The sequence below is a fragment of the Schistocerca piceifrons genome, chromosome 5, assembly GCF_021461385.2.
Source record: "Schistocerca piceifrons isolate TAMUIC-IGC-003096 chromosome 5, iqSchPice1.1, whole genome shotgun sequence".
Lineage (NCBI taxonomy): Eukaryota > Metazoa > Arthropoda > Insecta > Orthoptera > Acrididae > Schistocerca > Schistocerca piceifrons.
Window position 1 is genome coordinate 677597134 of NC_060142.1, and position 25318 is coordinate 677622451.

Genomic DNA, 25318 nt, shown 5'->3' on the forward strand with positions numbered 1-25318 from the left:
CACAAACAGTGTGAGTGATAGTTTGTGTGTGCGTGGGTTTGTACATAACTAAGGAGGCACAGTACCTGATAACCTCAAAAAGACAACTATAGTGCATGAGAGGCAGAATAACACATTCAAACACCACACAAAATACTTGTGTACATATTTGCACCTGTCAAGCAGAAAAAATTCTCAAAACACATCATTAAGCATGAAAAAATATGTTACTAGTGCAGTATTTCATTATTTAAATAATGTATCACAGCTGCAGGCTTTCCAGTAACATCAATTATGATGTTTGTAATTAAGTGAAATGTTTCTACTTCACAGATAGTTAATAATTCCAGCTGCATCAGCCATTTTTATTAGATAATAAACCTTTATTAGATAATTAAAAAAGTCCCTGACAAGTCTTTTGATGCCTGTTATGTACATATATCATACATAAAGTGCCAAAATGCAAGGGGGTATCCTATATGAAACTTTTACAGCTTAAGACATTATTTCCCACATTTTACATTTTACCACATTTTATACAATTTTTTTGAAGTCCCTCAAAAAGTGTAAAGGTGGAGTTTCACTGTGGTCACAATCAAGCTACAGTTGCACATTACAAACAGTATTGTAAGGTGCTTAAAAATGTTATTAACAAGGCAAAGAGTATGTGGTGCACAAATAGAATAGCTAATTCACAGGATACCATATGGTCAGTTGTGAAGGAAGTGTGTGGTCAGCAACACAAGGTCGACGATATAAATTCAGTTCATAGTAAAAATACTTCGGTTACTGATAAATCAGATAGAAGAACAGCATTTAACAATCATTTTCTGTGCACTGCTGGTCAATTAAATAAAACTTTAGTTTCTACAGGGAATCATATAACTCTCTTGGCAAATGCGTTTACGAGATTGATGTCTGAAATACTCCTCTGTGATACAGGTAAGGGGGATATTGACTCAATAATTAAATCACTGAAGACTAAGGACTCTCTTGGATAGTATGGAGTGCCTAGCAGAATATTAAAGTACTGTGCTGCACATGTTACCCCTGTACTTAGCCATATTTGTAATTTTTTCTTTAGGAATGGTCAGTTTCCTGGATGATTAAAGTACTCAGTAATACGGCCACTTTATAAAAAGGAAGAAAGGGATAATATAGACAATTTCAAACCTATTTCTGCACCATTAGTGTTTGCTAAAGTAATTGAAAAGGCTGAGTATGTAAGGATAATTGAGCATTTTATATCACACAATTTCCTATAAAACGTACAGTTTGGCTTTGTAAGTCATTTAACAACTGAAAATGCTATATTCTCTTTTCTCAGTGAGGTACTGGATGGGTTAATCAAAACGTTTCAAACACTAGGCAATTTTTTTGATTTAACTAAGGCATTTGATTGTGATGATCACAAAATATTGCTTCAGAAGTTGGACCATTAAGGAATCTGGGGAGTATGATGATGATGATGATGATGATGATGATGATGATGGTGATGATGATGATGATGTTTGGTTTGTGGGACACTCAACTGCATGGTTATCAGCACCTGTACAAATTCCCAACTTTTGCTCAGTCCCAAACATGCCACATTCATGAATGATGCTGAAATGATGAGGACAACACAAACACCCAGTCATCTCAAGGCAGGTGAAAATCCCTGACCCTGTCGGGAATCAAGAGCGCACCGCAAGACCATGAGCTGCGGCAATACGAGGAGTAGCTCACAAGTGGTTCACCACTTACTTTAACAACAGACAGCAAAAGGTTAAAGTGGTTCACCACTTACTTTAACAACAGACAGCAAAAGGTTGTTATTCACAGTGTTGTACGACGGATGTGATGTGGTGGGGTCTGAGTGGCATATGGGCAAATGGGGGGGGGGGGGGGGGCGGGCCATGGGTTCAGTGTTGGGACCACTCCTGTTCTTTATTTATATAAATGATACGCCCTCTAGTGTTACGGGTAACTTTAAAATATTTCTGTTTGCTCAGGATGTTGTGTGCAACATTGTTTCGGCTTCAAGCATTGTAGTTCATGATCTAAGTTCATGGCTTGTAGAAAATAAACCAATGCTAAATCACAGTAAGACAAAGTTTTTACTGTTTCTAACAGCATAATTCAACGAAACCTGACATTTTAATTTCACAGAATGGGCATATGATTAGTGAAACTGAACAGTTCAAATTTCTAGGTGTTCAGATAGATAGTAAACTGTCATGGAAAGCCCACGTTCAGTATCTTGTTCAAACACTTAATGCTGCCATTTTTACTATTCAAGCGGTATCTGAAATAACTGATCATTTGACATGAAAATTAGTCTACTTTGCTTACTTTCATTCGCTTATGTCATATGGTGTTATATTTGTGGGTAACTCTTCCCATTCTAAAAGGATATTTTTGGCTCAGAAATAGGTGGTTTGGGCAATATGTGGTATAAGTTCACAAACTTCACGTCGACCCCTGTTCACTAGTCTGGGGTATTTTCATATTGGCTTCTCAATGTATATGTTCTTTACTGTCATTTCTTGTTAATAATATCAGCTTATTCCCAATAATAAGCAGCTTTCATTCAGTTAATACTCAGTGTAGAAATCCAACCTGCATTTGGATTGGACTTCCTTAACTCTTTTGAAGAAAAGTATGCAGTATACTGCTGCATCCATTTTCAATAACCTACCACAAGAATTTAAAAATCTTAGCAGTAATCCATGCACTTGCAAATCAAAACTGAAGAGCTTCCTCATGAGTCACTTCTATTCTGTTGAGGAGATCCTTGAAAAATTAAACTGATTCTTAAGTTATATTGTTGACTGCATTTACTTAAACTTATGGTTTGAATTTTTTTGGGTTCATAAACATTTTATTTTTTATCTGTTATTACTTTTATCTTGTAATTTCAAGTACTGACCTTTGACCTTGGAGATTTGCTCCTCAGTTGGTCCTATGGAACTTGACGTGTAAATAAAAACAAAAAACTGACAGTAGTAAGACTGCTATTGCTCCAGAGCTCAGCTGATTTTCAAAGTTGTCAACAAAATTGTGTATTTATGTATTTATTTCAGCTGGTAGCATTGTGGCCTTCTGCCCCTCTCTAATATCTACGCAGACATACTTAGTGAGTCAAATATGTGTAGCACATGAGCAATTTACAATAATGATAATAATAACAATAATAATGATAATGATGATGATGATAATAATAATAATAATAATAATAATAATAATAATAATAATAATTGGAGGCCCGGGAAAAGAATAGGCCTCCGGTATGTTCTGCCAGTCGTAAAAGGCGACGAAAAGAACAAACCACTAATAGGGCTAACCCCCCTTTTAGTGTGATAACTTGGTTCAGGACAGAACTAAAGAAGCCTGGGACAAGCGCCATCATGGTCTGGGACGACGTTTGAAACCTATGCCCGCACACAATGGTAACGACACTGCTAGCCAACTGGAAAATGATTTAAATCCAAATAGAGGTGTTTTGCAGGATATGCTTCCTGCAACCACCCTAGAAGGAAAACAAAGACAGAGGATGAGATGGTCAGATGAAGTTAATCGACACCTCATGTTCTGTTATTACCAAGCAACAAACCTAGGAACCAACACAACTGGATACAGATCACAAGTATACACAACATTTATTACCAGATACCCGGAATTCAAATTTTTAACAGCACAACGACTAGCTGATCAGATCCGTGTAATAATAAAAAATAACAGGATACCCCAGTCAGAATTATCAAACAACAAGTACAACAAATACTGGAACAAAATTATGTGCAATTAGAAGAAGAAGAAAATACAGTAATGGACTCAAACATCACAGAGAAGACAAACAAAGAACAAAATGCGTCAATTAAACAATCAGAGGAAAACGAAATCTTAAGACAGCCACCAGAACAAGCACAAATAGAACACAAAGAGACACACATGTTAGATATAGAAGAGAAATTTCAGCTGACATATACAGAATACAAAGACACAAATACAGACATTAGACCATTCTTGCATAGACCACCAAATAACCCACAAGTCGAAACAACAATAAAAACCATCAACACAATCATACACAACAAAATAAATGAAAATACAACTATGGAAGAGTTACAACTACTGGTTTATGTAGGAGCACTCACTACACTAAATATACACACTAGGCAGAGATCAGAACCAACCAACAAACGGAAGAAACCCACAAAACCAGCATGGCAACACAGGCTACAGATCAGAATAGAAAAACTGAGAAAAGACATCGGACAGCTAACACAATTTATAAGAAATGAAATATCAGACAATTACGAAAAAGGTTAGGTAAAATCTCACAACAAGAAGCAATAGAGCAATTAGATGAAAAGAAGCAGAAATTACAAGCATTGGCCAAACGACTTAGAAGATACAGAAAAAGTGAAAATAGAAGGAAACAAAACCAAACATTCAACACAAACCAAAAGAGTCAAACCAAAAGTCTTCCGCTTCGACTGACATCTCTGCCCAAACTCTTTGCCTTTACAAATGTCTGCTTGTGTCTGTGTATGTGCGGATAGATACGTGTGTGTGTGTGCGAGTGTACACCTGTCCTTTTTTCCCCATAAGGTAAGTCTTTCCGCTCCCGGGATTGGAATGACTCCTTACCCTCTCCCTTAAAACCCACATCCTTTCGTCTCTCCCTCTCCTTCCCTCTTTCCTGACGAAGCAACCATTGGTCGCGAAAGCTAGAATTTTGTGTGTATGTATGTGTTTGTTTGTGTTTCTATCGACCTGCCAGCGCTTTCGTATGGTAAGTCACATCATCTTTGTTTTTAAATATAAATTATTTAACAGTTACATTGGAGACCCATACACATTCCCTGATACACTTACACATGGAATAAGCTATCTGAAACTAAAGATCAAGCAGACACAACAAACCCAGCTAAATATCACCCCATAACGTGCCTACCAACAATATACAAAATATTAACTTCAGTCATTACACATAAATGATGACACGTACAACACAGAACAAAATTATAAATGAAGAACAAAAAGGCTGCTGCAAAGGAGCATGAGGATGTGAAGAGCAACTGATAATAGATACAGAGGTGACATAGCTAAAATTAAACAAAGGTCGCTGCACTACGCATACATTGATTACCAAAAAGCTTTTGACAGTGTACCCCACTCATGGTTACTACAGATATTGGAAATATACAAAGTAGATTCTAAATTGATACAGTTCCTAAACATAGTAATGAAAAACTGGAAAACCATACTTAATATCCAAACAAATTCAGATAATATCACATCACAGCCAATACAGATTAAGCGTGGAATATACCAAGGAGACTCATTAAGTCCTTTCTGGTTCTGTCTTACTCTGAACCCACTATCCAACTTGCTAAATAATACAAATTATGGATATAATATTACTGGAACATACCCACACAAAATCACACATTTGCTATACATGGATGATCTAAAACTACTGGCAGCAACCAATCAACAACTCAACCAATCAACAACTCAACCAATTACTAAAGATAACAGAAGTATTCAGCAATGATATAAATATGGATTTTGGAACAGACAAATGTAAGAAAAATAGCATAGTCAAGGGAAAACACACTAAACAAGAAGATTACATATTGAATAACCACAGTGACTCCATAGAAGCGATGGAAAAACCAGATGCCTATAAATATCTAGGATACAGACAAAAAATAGGAATAGATAATACAAATATTAAAGAAGAACTAAAAGAAAAATACAGACAAAGACTAACAAAAATACTGAAAACTGAATTGACAGCAAGAAACAAGACAAAAGCTATAAATACTTATGCTATACCAATATTGACCTACTCATTTGGAGTAGTGAAATGGAGTAACACAGACCTAGAAGCACTCAATACACTTACACGTTCACAATGCCACAAATACAGACTACATCGGCTACACCACTACAATTTCATAACCACTTCTACAACCCTTTAGATCACATAACATCAACAGATACGAAGAAAGTAAATTGGAAAAAGAAAACACTACATGGCAAGCACCCGTATCATCTAACACAGCCACACATCGATCAAGATGAATCCAACACGTGGCTAAGAAAAGGCAATATATACAGTGAGACGGAAGGATTCATGATTGCAATACAGGATCAAACAATAAACACCAGATATTACAGCAAGCATATTATTAAAGATCCCAATACCATAAAAGATAAATGCAGACTTTGCAAACAACAAATAGAAACAGTAGATCACATCACAAGTGGATGTACAATACTAGCAAATACAGAATACCCCAGAAGACATGACAATGTAGCAAAAATAATACATCAACAACTTGCCATAAAACATAAACTAATAAAACAACACGTTCCCACATACAAGTATGCACCACAAAATGTACTGGAGAATGATGAATACAAATTATACTGGAACAGAACCATTATAACAGATAAAACAACACCTCATAACAAACCTGTACAGAAGAAAACAGGAGAAAAAATTGAAAAATACATCCAACTGGCTGAGGAAGTCAAGGACATGTGGCATCAGGATAAAGTTGACATTATACCAATTATACTATCAACTACAGGAGTCACACCACACAATATCCACCAGTACATCAACACAATACAGCTACATCCAAACTTATATAAACAACTACAGAAATCTGTAATTATTGATACGTGTTCAATAACCCGAAAGTTCCTAAATACAATGTAACATATACCGTACAGTTAAAAGGAAGTCACGCTTGATGAAGGTCCGCGTCACTTTCCATTTTTAACCAGACCTAAGGTCTGAGAAAAATAGAAATAATAATAATAATTGGTAATCAATGCACAGATTTTTTTTAAATTATCATTCTTATTACTGCTGTGTTAAGTAACATGCTCATTTCATTCTTGTCAAATGTGAATAATGGCACCTAACAATAATGTGTGGCAGCTGTATAGCAAGAATCCATGTGAAGACGAAATTTACTGATCAGAAGTAGAGAGAGAAATAAAGATTAGCAGAGGAGATGAAAGGAAGAAAACAGAAATAAAAAGGGATGGTTTTCATTATGACAGACATATTGGTTCCCTGTTTAACAGAAGGAAAATAGCTGAGATATGATGATGATAACCGATAAAACTTTACTCTCCTCTCTTGAATGCAGAGTGGTTTTGGGTCAGATGCAGAACATGGTAGATTGTTCCACAGTTGAATGGCTGAGAGGGAGAAAGACACAGTGTTATACAGTGGTACAGTCAAGATGCTGGAGGTAACTAATCCCAATACTGGGGTAATGGAATGATACTAAATATTTGATATGTAAGGGAACATAACAGTATTATGAGAAGGAAAGTTGCCACTCACCATAGAGCAGAGAAGCCGAGTTACAGATAGGCATAACAAAAAGATTTTCACAGTCAAAGCTTTCAGCCAATGGCCTTTTGTCAACAATAGACACACACACACACACACACACACACACACACACACACACACACACGACTGCAGTCTCAGGCAACTGAAACCACAGTGCACATGCGAACGCAACTCCCGCATCCCACACGCGACTGCAGTCGTGTGTGTGTGTGTGTGTGTGTGTGTGTGTGTGTGTGTGTGTGTGTGTGTGTGTTTTTTTTTTTTTTTTTTTTTTTTTTTTTTTGTGGTTTTAGGGCGCAAAACGTCTATGGTCATTAGCGCCCAGCCCGTGACGTAGAAAACAGGAAATAAAAACGAAATTTAAAATCAGCAGCAATGGAAACAAAGTCAGAAAATTTGAGAAACTAAAGGCAGAAGGAATGCTTAAAAGTCCACTATAGAAAGGGGTTGGTTGTCCCCAAAAAAAAGCTTCAAATGACTGACGTCATTTCACTGTCACTAATAAACTGTAGAACGCGGTCAGCTGAGCGCGTGTCATCTGCTAAAATCGACGATAGATCAGGCGATAGCTGTAGACGGGAGCGTAACGGATTAAAATAGGGGCATTCAATTAAAAGGTGTCTGACCGTCCACAGCTGAGAGCAGTGGGGACAGAGTGGGGGAGGATCACCGCTTAAAAGATGTCGATGACTAAAAAGACAGTGCCCTATCCGGAGTCGAGCTAAAATTACCTCCTCCCGACGACGCGTTCGGGAGGAAGAGGTCCAAGCGCAAGGAAGGGCTTTCACTTCCCGCAATTTATTGTGGGGAAGTGTTGACCAATGCGCATGCCATAAATGAGTAACTTGGCGACATAAACCGCTCCGTAGATCGGTAAACGGAAGAGACTGAAGAGCTGGCCGAGGAAGAGAGACTGCAGCCTTGGCCGCTATATCGGCCGCCTCATTTCCACAGATACCAGCGTGTCCCGGGAGCCAGAGGAACGCCACTGAGACGCCCCCCAGGTGGAGCAAGCGCAGACAGTCCTGAATCCGGTGGACCAGAGGGTGCACAGGGTAAAGAGCTTGGAGACTTAGGAGAGAGCTGAGAGAATCTGAGCAGATTACGTACTGTATCCGCTGATGGCGGCGGATGTAGTGGACAGCCTGGAGAATAGCGTAAAGCTCCGCAGTATAAACCGAACACTGGTCGGGAAGCCGAAAGTGATTTTGGGTGTCGCCAACAATATAGGCACTCCCTACACCTAACGATGTTTTCGAGCCATCGGTGTAAATAAATGTGGCTTCCGTCATTTGTGCATATAGAGCAGCAAATGCCCGACGGTAAACAAGTGTAGGGGTACCATCCTTGGGAAATTGACATAGGTCTCTGAGCAAGTCGATCCGGGGACGGAGCCAAGGCGGTGCTGTACCCCAAGTTGTCAAGAAGGTTTTAGGAAAGCGGAAGGAAAGAGAATGGATCAGTTGACGGAAGCGGACTCCCGGGGGTAGTAGGGAGGAGGAGCGGCCTGCATACCAGACATCAAAGGAGGCGTCGAAAAAAAGGTTATGGGCTGGATTAGCAGGCATGGAAGACAGATGGCTAGCATAACGACTCAGAAGGACTGCCCGCCGATTGGACAGCGGAGGTTCAGCAGTCTCAGCATAAAGGCTTTCCACAGGGCTGGTGTAAAAAGCTCCAGACACTAAACGTAATCCACGGTGGTGGATAGAGTCGAGACGCCGAAGAATAGACGGCCGAGCAGAGGAGTAGACTATGCTTCCATAATCCAATTTCGAGCGCACTAAGGCGCGATAGAGGCGGAGAAGGACCACTCGGTCCGCTCCCCAAGAGGTACCATTCAGGACACGGAGGGTGTTAAGGGAACGCAGACAGCGAGCCGAAAGATAGGAAACGTGGGAGGACCAGCACAGTTTTCTGTCAAACATAAGACCCAAGAATTTTGCGACGTCGGAAAACGGAAGGTTGACAGGACCTAGATGTAAGGAGGGCGGAAGAAACTCCTTACGTCGCCAAAAATTAACACAAACGGTCTTACTGGGTGAGAAACGGAAGCCGGTTTCGATGCTCCACGAGTGGAGGCGATCGAGACATCCTTGAAGACGTCTTTCAAGAAGGCTGGTCCGTTGAGAGCTGTAGTAGATCGCAAAATCGTCCACAAAGAGGGAGCCCGAGACATCAGGAAGGAGACAATCCATAATTGGATTTATGGCGATGGCAAACAGTACAACACTCAGCACGGAGCCCTGGGGTACCCCGTTTTCTTGGGAGAAAGTACGGGAGAGAGTAGTGTTCACCCGCACCCTAAATGTGCGCTCTGCCATAAATTCGCGAAGAAAAAGGGGCAGCCGGCCTCTAAAGCCCCAAGAGAACAGTGTGCGGAGGATGCCTGTCCTCCAACAGGTATCGTACGCTCTCTCCAGATCAAAAAATATTGCTACCGTTTGGCGTTTCCGGAGAAAATTGTTCATGATATAAGTGGAGAGAGCAACAAGATGGTTAACAGCAGAACGATGCTTTCGGAATCCGCATTGGGCTGGTGTTAAAAGACTGCGGGACTCCAGCCACCAAGCTAAACGGTAATTCACCATACGCTCCAAAACCTTACAGACACTACTCGTGAGAGAAATGGGGCGATAGCTAGAGGGGAGATGTTTGTCCTTTCCAGGTTTCGGAACGGGAACGACAATAGCTTCCCGCCATCGCCTGGGAAAGATACTGTCGGTCCAAATTCGATTATAAAGGCGAAGGAGGTAACGCAGGCTATGGGTTGATAAATGCAGCAACATTTGGACATGGATACCATCCGGTCCTGGGGCGGAGGAGCAAGAAGAAGAGAGTGCATGTTGGAGTTCGCGCATGGAGAAAACAGTATTGTAGCTTTCGCGATTTTGAGAGGAGAAAGCAAGATGTTGCACTTCCGCTGCACGTTTCTTCGGGAGAAACGCTGGCGGGTAATTTGAAGAGCTCGAAATCTCAGCAAAGTGCTGACCCAATGAGTTAGAAATTGCGACGGGGTCCACTAAGGTATCATGCGCGACAGTGAGCCCAGAGACCGGGGAGAAACTAGGCGCGCCTGAGAACCGTCGAAGCCGACTCCAAACTTCCGAGGAGGGAGTGAAGGTGTTAAATGAGCTAATAAAGAATTTCCAGCTTGCCTTCTTGCTATCGCGGATGACGCGACGGCATCGCGCACGGAGCTGCTTATATCGGATACAGTTGGCCAAAGTTGGATGGTGACGGAAAATGCGAAGAGCACGTCGCCGCTCACGTATTGCGTCACGGCATGCCTCGTTCCACCAAGGTACTGGAGGGCGCCGGGGCAATTCGGAGGTGCGTGGTATTGAACGTTCCGCAGCTGTGAGAATAACATCGGTAAAATGTGTGACCTCATCGTCGACGCTGGGAAAGCGACGGTCATCGAATGTCGCTAGAGACGAAAAAAGTGTCCAATCGGCTTGGGCAAACTTCCAGCGTCGCGAGCGCATATATGGCAGTTGAGGCTGCAGTCGAAGAACACATGGAAAGTGGTCACTCGAGTGTGTATCATCAATGGCGAACCATTCGAAGCGCCGAGCTAGCGGAACAGTACCAACCGCAAGGTCCAAATGGGATAAATTTGCCGTGGAGGCAGATAAAAATGTGGGGACCCCAGTGTTGAGGCAGACTAGATCCGCTTGGTGGAAGACGTCTAGCAATAGTGAGCCACGTGGACAAGGATGTGGAGATCCCCAAAGCGGGTGGTGGGCATTGAAGTCCCCAACCAACAAATAGGGGGTTGGAAGCTGATCAAGAAGATGAAGGAGATCAGCTCGTGCCATTGGTGTAGACGATGGAATGTATACCGTACAAAGAGAGAACGTGTATCCAGAAAGGGAAAGACGGACGGCGACAGCTTGGAAGGAAGTGTTTAAGGGGATTGGGTGATAATGGAGAGTATCATGGAGCAGAATCATGAGTCCTCCATGGGCTGGAGTGCCTTCAACAGAGGGGAGGTCATATCGGACAGACTGAAAATGAGGGAGAACAAAGCGGTCATGGGGACGCAGCTTTGTTTCCTGAAGACAGAAGATGACCGGCGAGTAGGATCGTAAGAGGATCGACAATTCCTCCCGATTGGCGCGAATGCCGCGGATATTCCAGTGGATAATGGACATTGGGTGAACAGAAAAGGGAGGAACGTGACCAAGGGTGCTGTCAACTCAACGACTGCTCAGAGCTTGCGACCGACAGCATGGAATGGCATTCAGTCGAAGGCAGAAGATCCTGATCCATAGGTTGGCCAGGAGCAGCTCCTGCCACCAACGATCGGCCAGTTGACCGGCCACCAACAGTGCGCCTCGGCGACACAGAAGATGGCCGAGGGCGATTTCCGCCAGGTGGTGCTGTAGATGGGACACGCCTTGGCGGAGAAGGAGAGGAACTGTGTTTCTTCGTAGCCTTCTTGGAGGTATGTTTAGATGAAGGAGGAACCGATGGTTGTGAAGTTGTAGTACGTAAAAACTCTTCACGAGAATGCTCTTTTTTTGAAGACTGGGCGTCTGACTTTTGGGCTCGAGATTTAGCAGAACCCGACGAAGGGTGAGCCATAGAGTGGGCAGGCGAAAGAGGTGAGGTTGAACGGGCGATCTTTGCGCTGGCCGATCTGACGACCGTGGTACTAAATGTGAGGTCGCAAGTCTGCGTGGCCGCCTCCTTTGTTGACCGAGGAGAAGCAAGGACAGCGCTGTATTTTCCTTTCTGAGGCACGGTGGGCTGTCGACTGGCGAGTAACTTTCGAGCAGCAAAGGTCGACACCTTTTCCTTCACTCTTATTTCCTGGATCAGCTTTTCGTCCTTAAAAACGGGGCAATCGCGAGAGGAAGCAGCGTGGTCACCCAAACAGTTGATGCAGTGAGGGGATGGAGGTGGACAAGCACCCTCATGGGCATCCTTGCCACACGTAACACATTTGGCCGGATTGGAACAGGACTGGCTGGTGTGATTGAACCGCTGACATCGATAGCAACGCGTAGGGTTTGGGACATAAGGGCGAACGGAAATTATCTCATAGCCTGCTTTGATTTTTGATGGGAGTTGAACTTTGTCAAATGTCAAGAAGACAGTGCGGGTCGGAATGATGTTCGAGTCAACCCTTTTCATAACCCGATGAACAGCGGTGACGCCCTGGTCAGACAGGTAGTGCTGAATTTCTTCGTCAGACAATCCATCGAGGGAGCGTGTATAAACGACTCCACGCGAGGAATTTAAGGTACGGTGCGGTTCCACCCGGACAGGGAAGGTGTGGAGCAGAGAAGTACGCAGCAATTTTTGAGCCTGGAGGGCACTGTGTGTTTCTAACAACAGGGTACCATTCCGTAATCTGGAACAAGACTTTACGGGACCCGCAATTGCGTCGACACCTTTCTGAATAAGGAAAGGGTTGACCGTGGAAAAGTCGTGACCTTCGTCAGACCGAGAAACAACAAGGAACTGTGGTAACGATGGAAGAACCGTCTGTGGCTGAGACTCAGTGAACTTACGTTTGTGAGCAGACATAGTGGAAGGTGAGGAAACCATTGCGGAAGAATCCCCCATGATTACCGGCGTCTCCGATGGCGCGCTCCTCCCTTGTGGGGGCCCTCACCGAGGGCACACCCGCCTTAGGTGATTGTTCACACCTCAGGTCACACCTCCCGCAAACGGACGGAGGGACCAATCGGCACTTTCGGAAGGTATCAGCTCGGGTAATCACCCCTCCCTGGGCCTGGCCGTTACCAGGGGGTACGTACGTGTCCTACCTGTCGACCCGGGGCGGGGAATTACGCGTTACCCCGTCACCGGCTACGCATGGAAGTGCGTGGGTCGGCCTTCAGACACGCACAGGGAGGAAAAAAGAGAAAGGGAAAGGAAAGAAGAGGGGGTCTCAAACGCCGCAGCGGAGAAAAGGGCAAGGAGAAGAGGGAAGGAAAAGAGAAGGACAGAGGAAGGACGAGGACTTGTAAGTGTAGAAAGCAAGTAAGTTGGAAAAGTTTCGAGCGTCCGTCTCCGGACGTAGGCACAAACCATACTCCCAGAGGGGGAGAAAGGGAAGGAAATAGCCAGAGGTGAGGGGGGGGGGCGAAGATGGGGGACGGGGAGGGATGCGGAAAGGGAAGGGAAGGTATGCAGCCCGGAAAGGAAGGAGGGCCACATTAGCTCGGGGTCCCGTGCTCGCTACGCACGTGTCCACAAAAGAGTTGTGGACCCCCTGGGGGGGTGTGTGTGTGTGTGTGTGCGTGTGCGTGTGTGTGTGTGCGTAAGTGCGCGTGCGTCTGCGTGTGCACGTATGTGTGTCTATTGTTGACAAAGGCCATTGGCCGAAAGTTTTAAGTGTGACAGTCTTTTTGTTGTGCCTAACTGTGACTCAGCGCATCCTCTATACGGTGAGTGGCAACTTTTCTTCTCATAATATTGCTACAATCCATCCTGGATTTTCCATTGTTTGATATGTAAGGGAGCTATTTGTAACACTATCACATGTGTCTCATGTTCTTTACACGCAACAAACTTTTTTTTTATTCATCTCAATGACATCTGTAAAATAATTCTGTGTTATTATTGGAAATTAATCATGTTTTTGTACTTTTAAAACCATTATTGTAATTTCACTAGTCCATATATAGGACTTATTGACAGTACTAACAATATAATGTTAGGGAAGGAAAGCTAAGTGGGAAGTCCCATTGTGCTAGTGTAGGGAAGCAGCCTACTCACGCCGTATGAAATTCACATCAGTCTTTCCATTGTGTGCCAGCCAGTCCGCTGTAACTAGCTCTGACATCATAAATGTTGCGCAATACTTTAAAAATCAAGTAAATAACCTGAAACGTTTCTAGCATGTCAGGAGTAATACTAAATCAATATGTGTTGAATATCAGTTCAATAACTTTAATCATTTTCGAAATTTGGACGTTTTTCTGTAAAAATCATTGGCGCAACAGAAAAGAGCTAGAAACTTAAAAATTTATATTTAGATTCCTTTTTCATAATAATTTAGTAGAAACAGTATTCTGGATCTCACAAATTAAAATTTTAGTTGAAATTCATGATTTTCTGGTTTTTGTCTTAAAAATTAAGGAAGCAAGATAGATTAAGTAGGTGAATAAATAAAGCTAGGATGTTTAAATATAAGTAGAAGGGAGATCCGCTATAATCATAAAGATGTGAGAAGTTTCAACTGAATAACTATAAAACTATAGCGATAGCGTATCTCCAAAGGGCAAGTTCAGAGCTCGTCTACTACGTGTAGTGTACTTAAATTAATTCTCTCGCCCAAAATATTTGACTTAGCCACGTCAGACTTTTATTATGATTACCTACCTGTGTGCTGATTGCACATTTAAATTGAGAGCTTCATCGGCCATCAGCAAAGGAAGCAATGATTTATTCAATAACTTAAAGTGGTGCATTACTAGCGCAGCAGCTAGTCAGGAGAGCGGATTTGATCAGGCGTTCCCTTAGCCGTCCGCACTGCAGCTTTATATACAAGAACGCTGCTCGAGAGAAAAAGGCCCCAGTTCTCTCCAGACGCTGATTAGCGCACCACCTGTGCCGGGAGTCACGTTGCGTCGGTATCATTGCTATAAACAGCCTCGGATGCCGTAATAAGTTACTCGGGATACGTGTGACCATGAAATCATTTTCGAGTGAAGTGTTAATTCTGCGATGACTTTAATGATCTATCTTCAGTTTGCGTATGTCGTATTTTCACATGCCGTCGCGGGACAGATATTCTACCATTATTTAGTGTGGCGTTTGATAAACATTATCATCAAATTATGGCGAGCATTCACGTAAATATTTAATTTGAACAGTTATAGTTGCATCAGTGCATTAGACTCTGAACTGCTCTGTTAGTTTGATTGTGTGGATTCTTTTTGGTCTGTGACTTTCAGAATATAGTGAACATTTTAGAGAGAATCGTTTTTGATTATGAATCCCAGACAATCTCCTAATTCCTCAGAGCTATAAGCTGTAGCTATAAATGTATTTCTCAGATGAACTGGGCACTAGGAATTCTAATTACAGGCTTCACGTTTTGCTAATCACTTTCTGGTTGCCAATATTGTAGTTAGAAAGCCAGTGTTGAGAACGGCAAACAACAGTATTAAATAAATAATAGGAACATTTTAATAATGAATATTGCACCCGCCGCCCCACATATGTTGCTAATCAGCCGGGAAATGCATCTTTTCTACATTACATTCTACATTTTTATATATGCAATTATAATTCCACCCGCCGCCCCACATTAGGTAAGCATATGGGCACCAAAGTAAAAGGTAAAGAACAGGAGTGACTACACGCGAAATCAGATGCAATGAGTGAGTTGAGTAGAATAGAGCCTGCCGAACAGTTGAGTAACTCAAGTCTACCAACACCACAGTCAAGTTGTGACTGTCATGCAGAAACAGTTTTTGTGTAAACTGCTAGTCTATGAAGACTCATGGTGATATGTAATTGAATGCTGCTATGGATTATGGTAGAAGTGTGGTTCTGGAGATATTCATTTGGAGCAAAGCCTCAGATGAACATTTCTGTGTGCCTATATTACAAGAAGACATGCTGAGCTCCATGGTGCTTTACAAGATATTTTCATTAGAAAGACACGCTGGTGAACTGTGCAATAAAGGTGCAAAACATGTGAAAGCCACCGATATATAGAGGATTAAAAGAACTTCTGATGACTCTACACTGCACTCGCAATAGTGTCTCATCACCTTCATACAAAGTAATAAATATACTTGCAAAGGGCTTGAATCATTGTTTGAATAATTGATACAAGATTAATGTTAAATGTCTAATCACTGACTAACCTATGTCACATTACCAGGGATAGGTTTCTGGGGTGCATTCTCAGTACTGAAACTTAATATTGTAGTAATGAACTCAAAAGTTTATTAGAATGCTTATTGAAGTGCCATATTAAGTTACAAATAACTTTCCTGGTGATCTTGTAGCAGAGTAAATGACTTGCACTTTCCAGTAGTAAAACTAAGAGACATAATGTGGAGGACAATCAAACAAATTAAAATCAGAGTTAGTTAAGTAGTCACTGTATGATGACTGGTTTCATAACAACAACCACCCTCCCCCCTCCCCCTCCCCACTATAGTACAGCCTTATGATGCTGCACCTAGCAGTTCCACTATCCTGTCCCCATCATTTCCTTCCATGTTCCCAAAGGCAGCACTAATATCCTTCCCCAACTCTAATGTGCTACCCCTCCCTGCCACCCACCTCCTCTGTGCATAACGTCATAATTCAAGTAATGGATGTAGCTGTGAATACATCTTCTATGAGTGGCTTCTTCAAGGAGACCACATCCTTTGTCCAGGAGAAAAGTTAAAGAAGTGCCTGGAGCAGAACCCCAAGAGAATCTATAATGAAAGGATTCAAAAAGTGGCACATACCAAATGCTATGGATAGTTTACAATAGATTGTGTTAATTTTTTGGCAACTATTAAGATACTTTAGATCAGTAATATAATTTATAATTTTGATTAGCCACAATTCGTTAAAATGAAAATTTCTCAAAAATCCTTTTCAAAATAGAGGATCGTCTTACAGTCAAGTAAATATGGTACATAGTTTAAGGATTTAAACAACTGTTAGGTAAATGCACAAATATAAAAGTACTTTTTATTAAGGTGAACATTTCTTCTTGTGGCATTATTTATTTGCTGCATTTTCTCACTTGAAATAATTGCTGAAACACTATAAAGTTACATAACACCTACATTAAAATATCGCTTGTGCAGTTTGACAAACACTTAGTATGAATATTAATTTACCACAATAAGTAAAAGACTTACTGCTGGACGGTGATCTGGATGCGTAAGTATGTGGCCATTGTTGGTTACCATGAAAGCATATGCATTTACTCCCAACTGAAATAGACAAAACGAAGGTAATACACATTAGAAAAGTGTAAATTATATACAACATGGTTGAGTGTATTATAAAAATGAATTGTGAAAAACATTTATGAAGCACAAATGAACAATTCCGTAATAAATTGCTAAGAGAGGGGGGTAGAGAGATAACAACATGCTGAATGAAATCTTCTTAATATTAAAGCCATACTGCATCAAGAAAAATTCTTTGAATGTCAGACAACTATCTCCATCATTGTCTTCAGGAGTAATACTACTGATTAGTAAAACTGGGACTGTGTTCTGTTTCTCTGGAAAATGTGTGCAATTTTCTGATCATCGCCAAATATCTCAGAACAACTGCTGCTGGCTTGGCCTCTTGCTCTGAGCCATAAAGCATCCTTTCCCAGTGCAATATGAAAACATCTGCAATATCTTCCTTATTGTAACCAATTTACCTCAACATGAGCCTAAAATGTTGAAGTTCAGACTGTAGAAGATTGTCATCACAGAGAGAGAGAGAGAGAGAGAGAGAGAGAGAGAGAGAGAGAGAGAGAGAGAGAGAGAGAGACGAGGAGGGGGATATTGACAGAGAAATGTGAGAGGAGAAGTTAGAAAGGAGGGGAGGAGCAAGAGGAGATGGACACAGAATGAAAAGATGAGGAGATAGACAGAGAGGAATGGGGGAAGGAAGTGGAAAGGGAATGGGGCAGAGGAGATGGACAGAAAGGGGAGGAGGAGGAGATTGAATCGAAATAAACACAAACCTGGGCAATGTCGGGTACTCAGCTAGATTAGAATATATTTGCTGAGGTGACTTAGCCAACAGAAAGGAGTAGAAATATTAGAAACCAAGAACATAAAACATGCACCTGTAGTTGAAATAAATGCCAAATATTGCACAATAGATTCAATACAAATGACACCTTATTTTTATATAACTTGTTACAATTAATTATATAATTACTGCAATGAGTATACACCTTAAGTGTTAGTGATACATTTATTCGAGGTAAAAATCAAACAATGGAAAATCCAGGATGGAATGTAACAATACGAGAGAAGGAAGGTGCTACTCACCATATAGCAGAGGTGCTGAGTCACGATAGGCACAATAAAAAGATTCACACAATCATAGCTTTCGGCCATCAAGGCCTTTGTCAGCAGTAGACACACACACACACACACACACACACACACACACACAAGTGCAACTTGCACAAACATCTGCAGTCTCAGAGAGCTAAAAGTGTAGTTTCAGCTCTCTGAGACTGCAGATGTGTGTGCAAGTTGCGCTTGTGTGTCTGTGCGTGTGTGTGTGCGTGTGTGTGTGTCTACTGCTGACAAAGGCCTTAATGGTCGAAAGCTATGATTGTGTGAATCTTTTATTGTGCCTATTGTGGCTCAGCACCTCCGCTATATCGTGAGTAGCAACTTTCCTTCTTTCGTATTATTTATTCTAGGTACCTTTATATTTGAATCTAAATCCCAGAGCGAACCTACTAGTAAATAAGTGATCAACACACTGACAAGATGTTTGAGTGGCACTCTAATATGCACACTGAAACAGTAATTCTGTCGAGCTAACTCACCAAGTGAGGCAACATGAGGTCTTTTATTTCCTGAATTGGCACGTCAGTTCCAGCAACTCCCAGTAGATCTGCTATCTTTGTCTACAGAAAACAGAAGATTTTCATTATAACTTATAATCAACTGTGAGTACACTCACTCATCCGAAAAGAAATCGAGATAGAAAATTACACAATAAGCAAATGAACAAATTAAGTGCACCATATTTCAACATAAGTAACAATAATTCAAAACTCCATATCAACAAAAATGACCACCCTCTGCAGAAAATGCACTATCTACCTCAGCATTTGAAGTGAGAGCCTCATTCCCTGACTGTTAACAATTAAACAGAAAAGGTAGGAAGAGAAGTGTACGGATAAAAAGTGCAGAGCCACAAAAAAAGGACTATTATTAATTGAAGAACTGTACAAAGTGACTACATTGCTTGAAAGTGGTAATAAAGTAGTATGCTCAGAAAGTGATTGTATGTTCAGAAAGGGATTGTTGAAATGGGTACCATTGTCGAAACTTAATTGGTTTTGTGAATCTTAAGGATAAAATGAGTAAACAGAAATGCAAACTTGAAAATAATACAAGGTTCTGATGAAAACTGAACACAGAGTGAAAACAGACAGATCAATAATCTCCAAAATAATGAAACATTTGTAAAAACTAGAGAAGACGTGAGAAGATAAGTGAAAGGAAGCACCAAGAAGGGTGAAGAGATGGGTACTAGATATATTAATTTAAATAATTTCTTATGTAATCTTACAACTGCAGTTTAGAAGAAACTGGTACCTGGATAGTGGAAGGATGTGTTACTGGACTGACACCCAAATTTATATTTTACAATGCAATTTATTCTGAATCCAATTACAATCCACATTAATATGGGCTGTGCAAAAATCATTGGAGGACCAACTAAACTGGGTGGTAGATACATTGTTTTGCAAACCACTGTAAAAGGACAGAAAAATACTTGTGCTACCACCCCTTTATTTTCAATGGTTTTCGCACACCAGTAGCTTCAAATAGAATTTTGCTTTTACTTATAGCAATTTAAATAACATTAAGTAATGTAGGCAAAGACAGATTGCAACTTACCATAAAGAAGATGTGTCAAGGTCAAGTAGCAGACAGGTACAATTAAAAGATACCCAGCCACGGCCTTCACCTGTAAAAAACAAGCGCACGCGCGCCCACACACACACACACACACACACACACACACACACACACACACACACAACTGCCAATTCCAGCATCTCAGGACAGAATGCAAGATCACATGCAAGCAGTAATTGGAAGGGAATGGTGAGAGGGAAGGCGAAGGAATAGTAGTGTACAGGTGGGCAGAGAGATGAATGCTGTTTGGTGAAATGAACAGGGACTAGAGCTGCAACAGGCACAGCATTAGGAGGTTGTGAGGCAAGGAGGTGGGAAAAAAAGGAGAGGAGTGGGGAGAGATGGACAGATGCATTGGCAGAGAGCTGCAAATAAACAGGGTGGAAGATGAGGAGATATCAGGACAGAGGGGCTGGAAACTGTTGGATGGAGGGTGTGGGGACAGTATGTTAATGAAGGTTGAGGCCAGGATAATTACTGGAACCTCCCCATTCTCATCTCCCTCCCTGTTTACTTGCAGCCCTCTGTCAACACATCCACCATTCTTTCCCCTCTCTTCTCCGTTTTTCCTCACCTTCCTGCCCCACAACGTCCTGATCCTGCACCTGTTGGCAGTCTAGTCCCTGTGCACTCCACCAGACAGAGTTAAGCTCTCTCACCATTCACACACTACTATTCCTTCCCCTTTGCCTTCCCCACCCTCTCCAGATTGCTGCTTGCATCCCATGTGATGCATTCCGTCCCAAGATGTTGGAGTTGGCACTCATGTATACATGAAGTGTGTGTGTGTGTGTGTGTGTGTGTGTGTGTGTGTGTGTGTGTGTCTGTGTGTCTGTATGTGTGTGTCTTAATTGTGCCTGTCTGCAATTTGACATGTCTTCTTTATCGTAAGTAGCAATCTGTCTGCTCCTACATTACAAAATTGTTAAGGCTTTCGTGGCCACTTGTTGACAAACTGCCAATTGGCTTCTGTCTCGGGTTCTTCAGCCGACGGTCATCTAATGATTTTTCTGACGTTTCGCCAGCACGGGTGGCTGGCATTTTCAAAGCTTCACCCTCCATTGCCATCCCAGGACAGAACTCACTACCGTCAGAAAAATCATTAGATGAACGTCGGCCGAAGAACCCGAGACAGAAGCCAATAGGCAGTTTGTTCCTACCTTTTCCATTGTTTGGCATTAAGTAATGTGATGTGTGTGTGGCTATAACCAGCAAAATTAAAATATTATTTGTATATTGTTCAAAATCCTAAGTTTTCATGAGGTATCCATACCAACACCATCAGAAGAAATCAGATTCTCATCTGTACCGTTCTTGAGCTTTGTTTACATACACTAATCTTTCTTGTTCACCTCTTTACTTATTGAAATCTATATATAAACACTCATTCCTGTTGCCTTCTTCGTCTTAATAAGTCTCTTCATTACACTGATCTCCAACACAGCATTCTTACTGAATATTTTTCTGCTTTATTTCACCAATCATGTCTTTTTTTACTGTATGTACATTTGCTGAGATAGAATGTTATATTCTTTCTTCAGAACTGCAGCCGACTTTCTTCCTCATAAATTGTTCTCTGCAAAGAGCTCAATGATACTTAGTTTTGTCCACCTTCACCACTGAATCAGACCTGCTGCAGTTCTCTTAAGCTTTGACCTGAAATACTTATTTCTCTTCGCAAACAGGTCTGTTTTTGTATCTTCGTCAATGACAAATAAAGCTAGTTATGACACATCAAAGCTAATAGTAATTCCTGGACATCATACTGGAAAACAAAGCTACAGCTGCCAAGTGAATCTCTTTTTTGTGTTACACATTTCGATCTACAAGATTATTAGGCCACGGACTATCTTCTTAGTATGTATGTGTGTAAACCATCACGTTTTCATTAATGGCTATTCTGTCATAACTTTAAAATATGTAAAGTTAAATCCACTTCTAAATTCATACCTTTAAAATTTCAGACATAAACAAAATTACAGGTTAAAGGCATTTGATGGGTACCACTAAACAGCTAAATTTGAAAAGTCAACACCACCTTAAACATTTCTCTAATCTAATCAAGTGTCACAAACTGCTGAAGATAAGATGTACATCTCATCTGGCCATTATTTGGAATATCTTACATTCGGATTCAATTACAAATGCCACAGTGTGATCATCATTACAGGTTCCCACACTAAATGACAACATGAGCACATCTGTGTGCATTCCAAACATATATACTACAGATAACAGTTTCAATCAAAAGAAAAAGATTTACTTAGTAGCTGTTTTACTCCATCAAAAAAAGGTAATCCTAACTAGCACAGTATTTTCCTCTATTTTGTTGCTATGTGTTATTTCCTTAATAATTTTGTTGTCCACTTCTGGCAGTGCTATTTAAAACACCCCTCCACAATATCGGCTCCACTTTGCCAGCTTTATTATGATACTATCTTTATTTCTGAATGTATCTAATTATAAAATTTAGATAAACAAATTTTTCTTTCCTGGAAAAGCATAAAAATTTTCCTTAATACAATAAAAGAGAAACTGAAAAATTATGACTCTTTCCCCAATAAATATGTTCTGTAGAATACTCCTATTACATTAAGTATCTGTATAAGAGCTATGTTCTTGGTCTACATCCTCCAACACGTTATTCTAGAAATACTGACCCCTAACTACAGTCTAATAATAAAGGAGATAACATGCTAAGAAAATGTAAGCATTGTTGATACCATATGTGCTCACTTTACAGCTAGTTACACTGGCTTTATAATTTCTGCAATGATGATATTACTGTCAAAATTCTAATATACAGACTGGGGCTGGCACTAAAATTCTAACACACTACAGTCATTATAAATATATCAGGGAGTCCTATGTATTTCTATAAAGTACCACAACTGCACAGAATATTAGTTGCTAGCCTACAAACACAGAAAATAGACACTTTATGCAATATAATATAGCATTCCAACCTCAAAATTCTATTGAATACCCATGCAGGGTAGAAAGACTAAGCAAATTAGCTAGTACTAATTATCTGTATGATTATTCTTAAATGATAAGATTTCAATTTTTATGGCACTTACTGGTAATTATGAGATGGATTTAAATAGTATTACATATGATGAAGAGCACCTGTCAAGTGATATGAACATCAAGTTTTAATAACCTAATGAAAAATCCTGGGTGGTATATAAACAATGATAGAAGGAAAAACAATCATTCATCTTATAGAAGAAGCTCTGAGCAGCACATAGGAAATAAACAAGGGGGTGAAGATTATAGCTCAGTTTTAGAACTTTGAGTCTTTATAAGAGACTGGGCCCGCCTGTGTGTGTGTGTGTGTGTGTGTGTGTGTGTGTGTGTGTGTGTGTGTGTGTAGGAGTGAGTGAGAGAGACAGACAGACAGAGAGAGAGAGAGAGAGAGAGAGAGAGAGAGAGAGATCGTAACTTGAATGGACGCACTTTGCATATGTGAGCTCTGGCGTAAAGAGTGTAACCTGAGCAGTTATACTGAACACCTTATTTGTGTACATCAGATACTCAATGCTTTTTCTACATGGTTGTCTTTCCTCATGCCACTGAATAATACTTACTGATGAAATTTAATCTAAAAAGTAAGTCACCGGAACACTGAAAGGAAACTGCCAGGGCTTACTGTTTTCCTTGTACATAATTAATTCCAGACAATCATTTGCAATATAATTACATCTTACAGTCTGGTATTTAAAGCAGTGTTTGTAGTCCTTTGATAAATGAAATAATTTCCAATTTGCCAGGTTATTAAATCAGGATCATGGCAGGACAGAAATAGTTAAAAAGCATGAACAGTTGTGTGTAGTAGTCTAAATAAATGGTTAAATGATTTTTCAGAAGATATTATGAAAATATGAAAACTGCCGGTTACAGCAATAGTTAATGCCCTGCAGATAATGAAAAGCAGTTCTGAACCTTAACAGTAAACATAACGATAAAAATTCATCAAGTGTAACACATATTTGATTCCTATTTCTACAATAATTTGCCTTAATTATGAGAAATGAAATCTCTCTATTAGCAACAGAGATACTACTTGAAATGGCCTACTCTGAACAACTGTTTTTATACCTCAACATGTCATTAACAGATTCAGTTTTCTAATGCTATGCTGATTTACCTGACTAACCTACAAGTAGCCACACTCATGAACTTCTACAAAAAAGTAATAAGTTAATTCAGACTTTTTGCTACCTCTCGGATTTTTTGTACCCATATCGCCTCATTTATGAGGGTCCATTCCGTGAGGTTCTGTAGACAGGAGAATCAAATGACAGCTTGTAGTCATTACTAAATTGTGAAATAAAAACACAAAAAATTCTTTTAAAATGATTATATTAAAGGTATGTTTGGAACTGAGTACCTCAGTAATCCATTGACTACAAATATCACTCAGTAAAGACATACTTCAAACAGAATGGACACGGTTTCAAGGGATATTGAATCACATGAAAAATATCTAACCTAAAACCTGGGCAAGGATAAATTACAAATGTTACTGCCTTCATTATAAGTATTGTAATGCTTTCTTAAACACACTGACAATTCAGTTTTAACAGAAATTTTTTATAAGCTGCTTTAGTAAGAAACTTACTGCATTTTCCCTCCGATCATAAACAGGCACTGCAACAGATGTCATAAGTTGGTAGGAAGTTTCATCTGCATTTTCATCTGTAACCTGGAACATCACAGTTAAGATAAGATCAAGTATATATATCACCATTTGTAAGCATATAAAAATGTAGCTGCAAAAATTAACGTTCACACAAAAATATGGCATATACTGATCCAAAGGAATTACAAACCAAATGACACCTTTTTCCCCCTGAACAACTCTAAAACCTGTAACCAATTGCTTGTAAAATCAGTCTTAATTATTATGGAGAGTGGAATCTATGGAATCTTTCTCATGTATGTTAACTTTCTCAGAAAATTAACATCCATCTTACTATTTCTGTGCAATGTGCAAATGACTTAAATGTGAAGCTGTATATCATTAAAACAGTAACGTAACACACTCATGGCAACTGAAAGAGACAACTACAGTGTGGGAGAGTGTGTTGCTGGTGTCACAACAAACGGAACTGTTCATCATGTCACATGACCAGAATGTCATCAGACCTTGTTACCTTGTCAGTGTAACTACTGAGCACAGGATGGTTGAGATGTGCAATATAAGGACTTCTGACCATGGACACATGCTGGACACACCATATCCAAGGTCATGCAGGTACGGGGCTTTTTAACACTCTTCGAGTACTTCGGTTCAAGGAAAATCACTGCCACCACAGTCAACTGTCACAATCAACAATGTTTTTATGACAGGACTCGCTCATAACTAATG

The 25318-nt window shown here is 40.5% G+C and overlaps 1 protein-coding gene across 3 annotated transcripts in view; it reads right to left on the reverse strand.

Annotated features, from left to right (window-relative positions):
• The window catches only part of LOC124798185 (voltage-dependent calcium channel subunit alpha-2/delta-3), a 792806-nt gene that overhangs the window by 341403 nt on the left and 426085 nt on the right, over positions 1-25318 (reverse strand). For 2 of the 3 annotated variants that reach the window (XM_047261473.1, XM_047261472.1), the window contains exons 11-14: positions 24569-24652; positions 24169-24225; positions 18840-18920; positions 17188-17262 (exon numbers count right to left, since the gene is read on the reverse strand). In XM_047261473.1, coding sequence (XP_047117429.1) covers positions 17188-17262; positions 18840-18920; positions 24169-24225; positions 24569-24652 — 297 coding nt within the window. The remainder of the gene's footprint in view (positions 1-17187; positions 17263-18839; positions 18921-24168; positions 24226-24568; positions 24653-25318) is intronic. The other variant, XM_047261474.1, reaches the window with a different exon arrangement.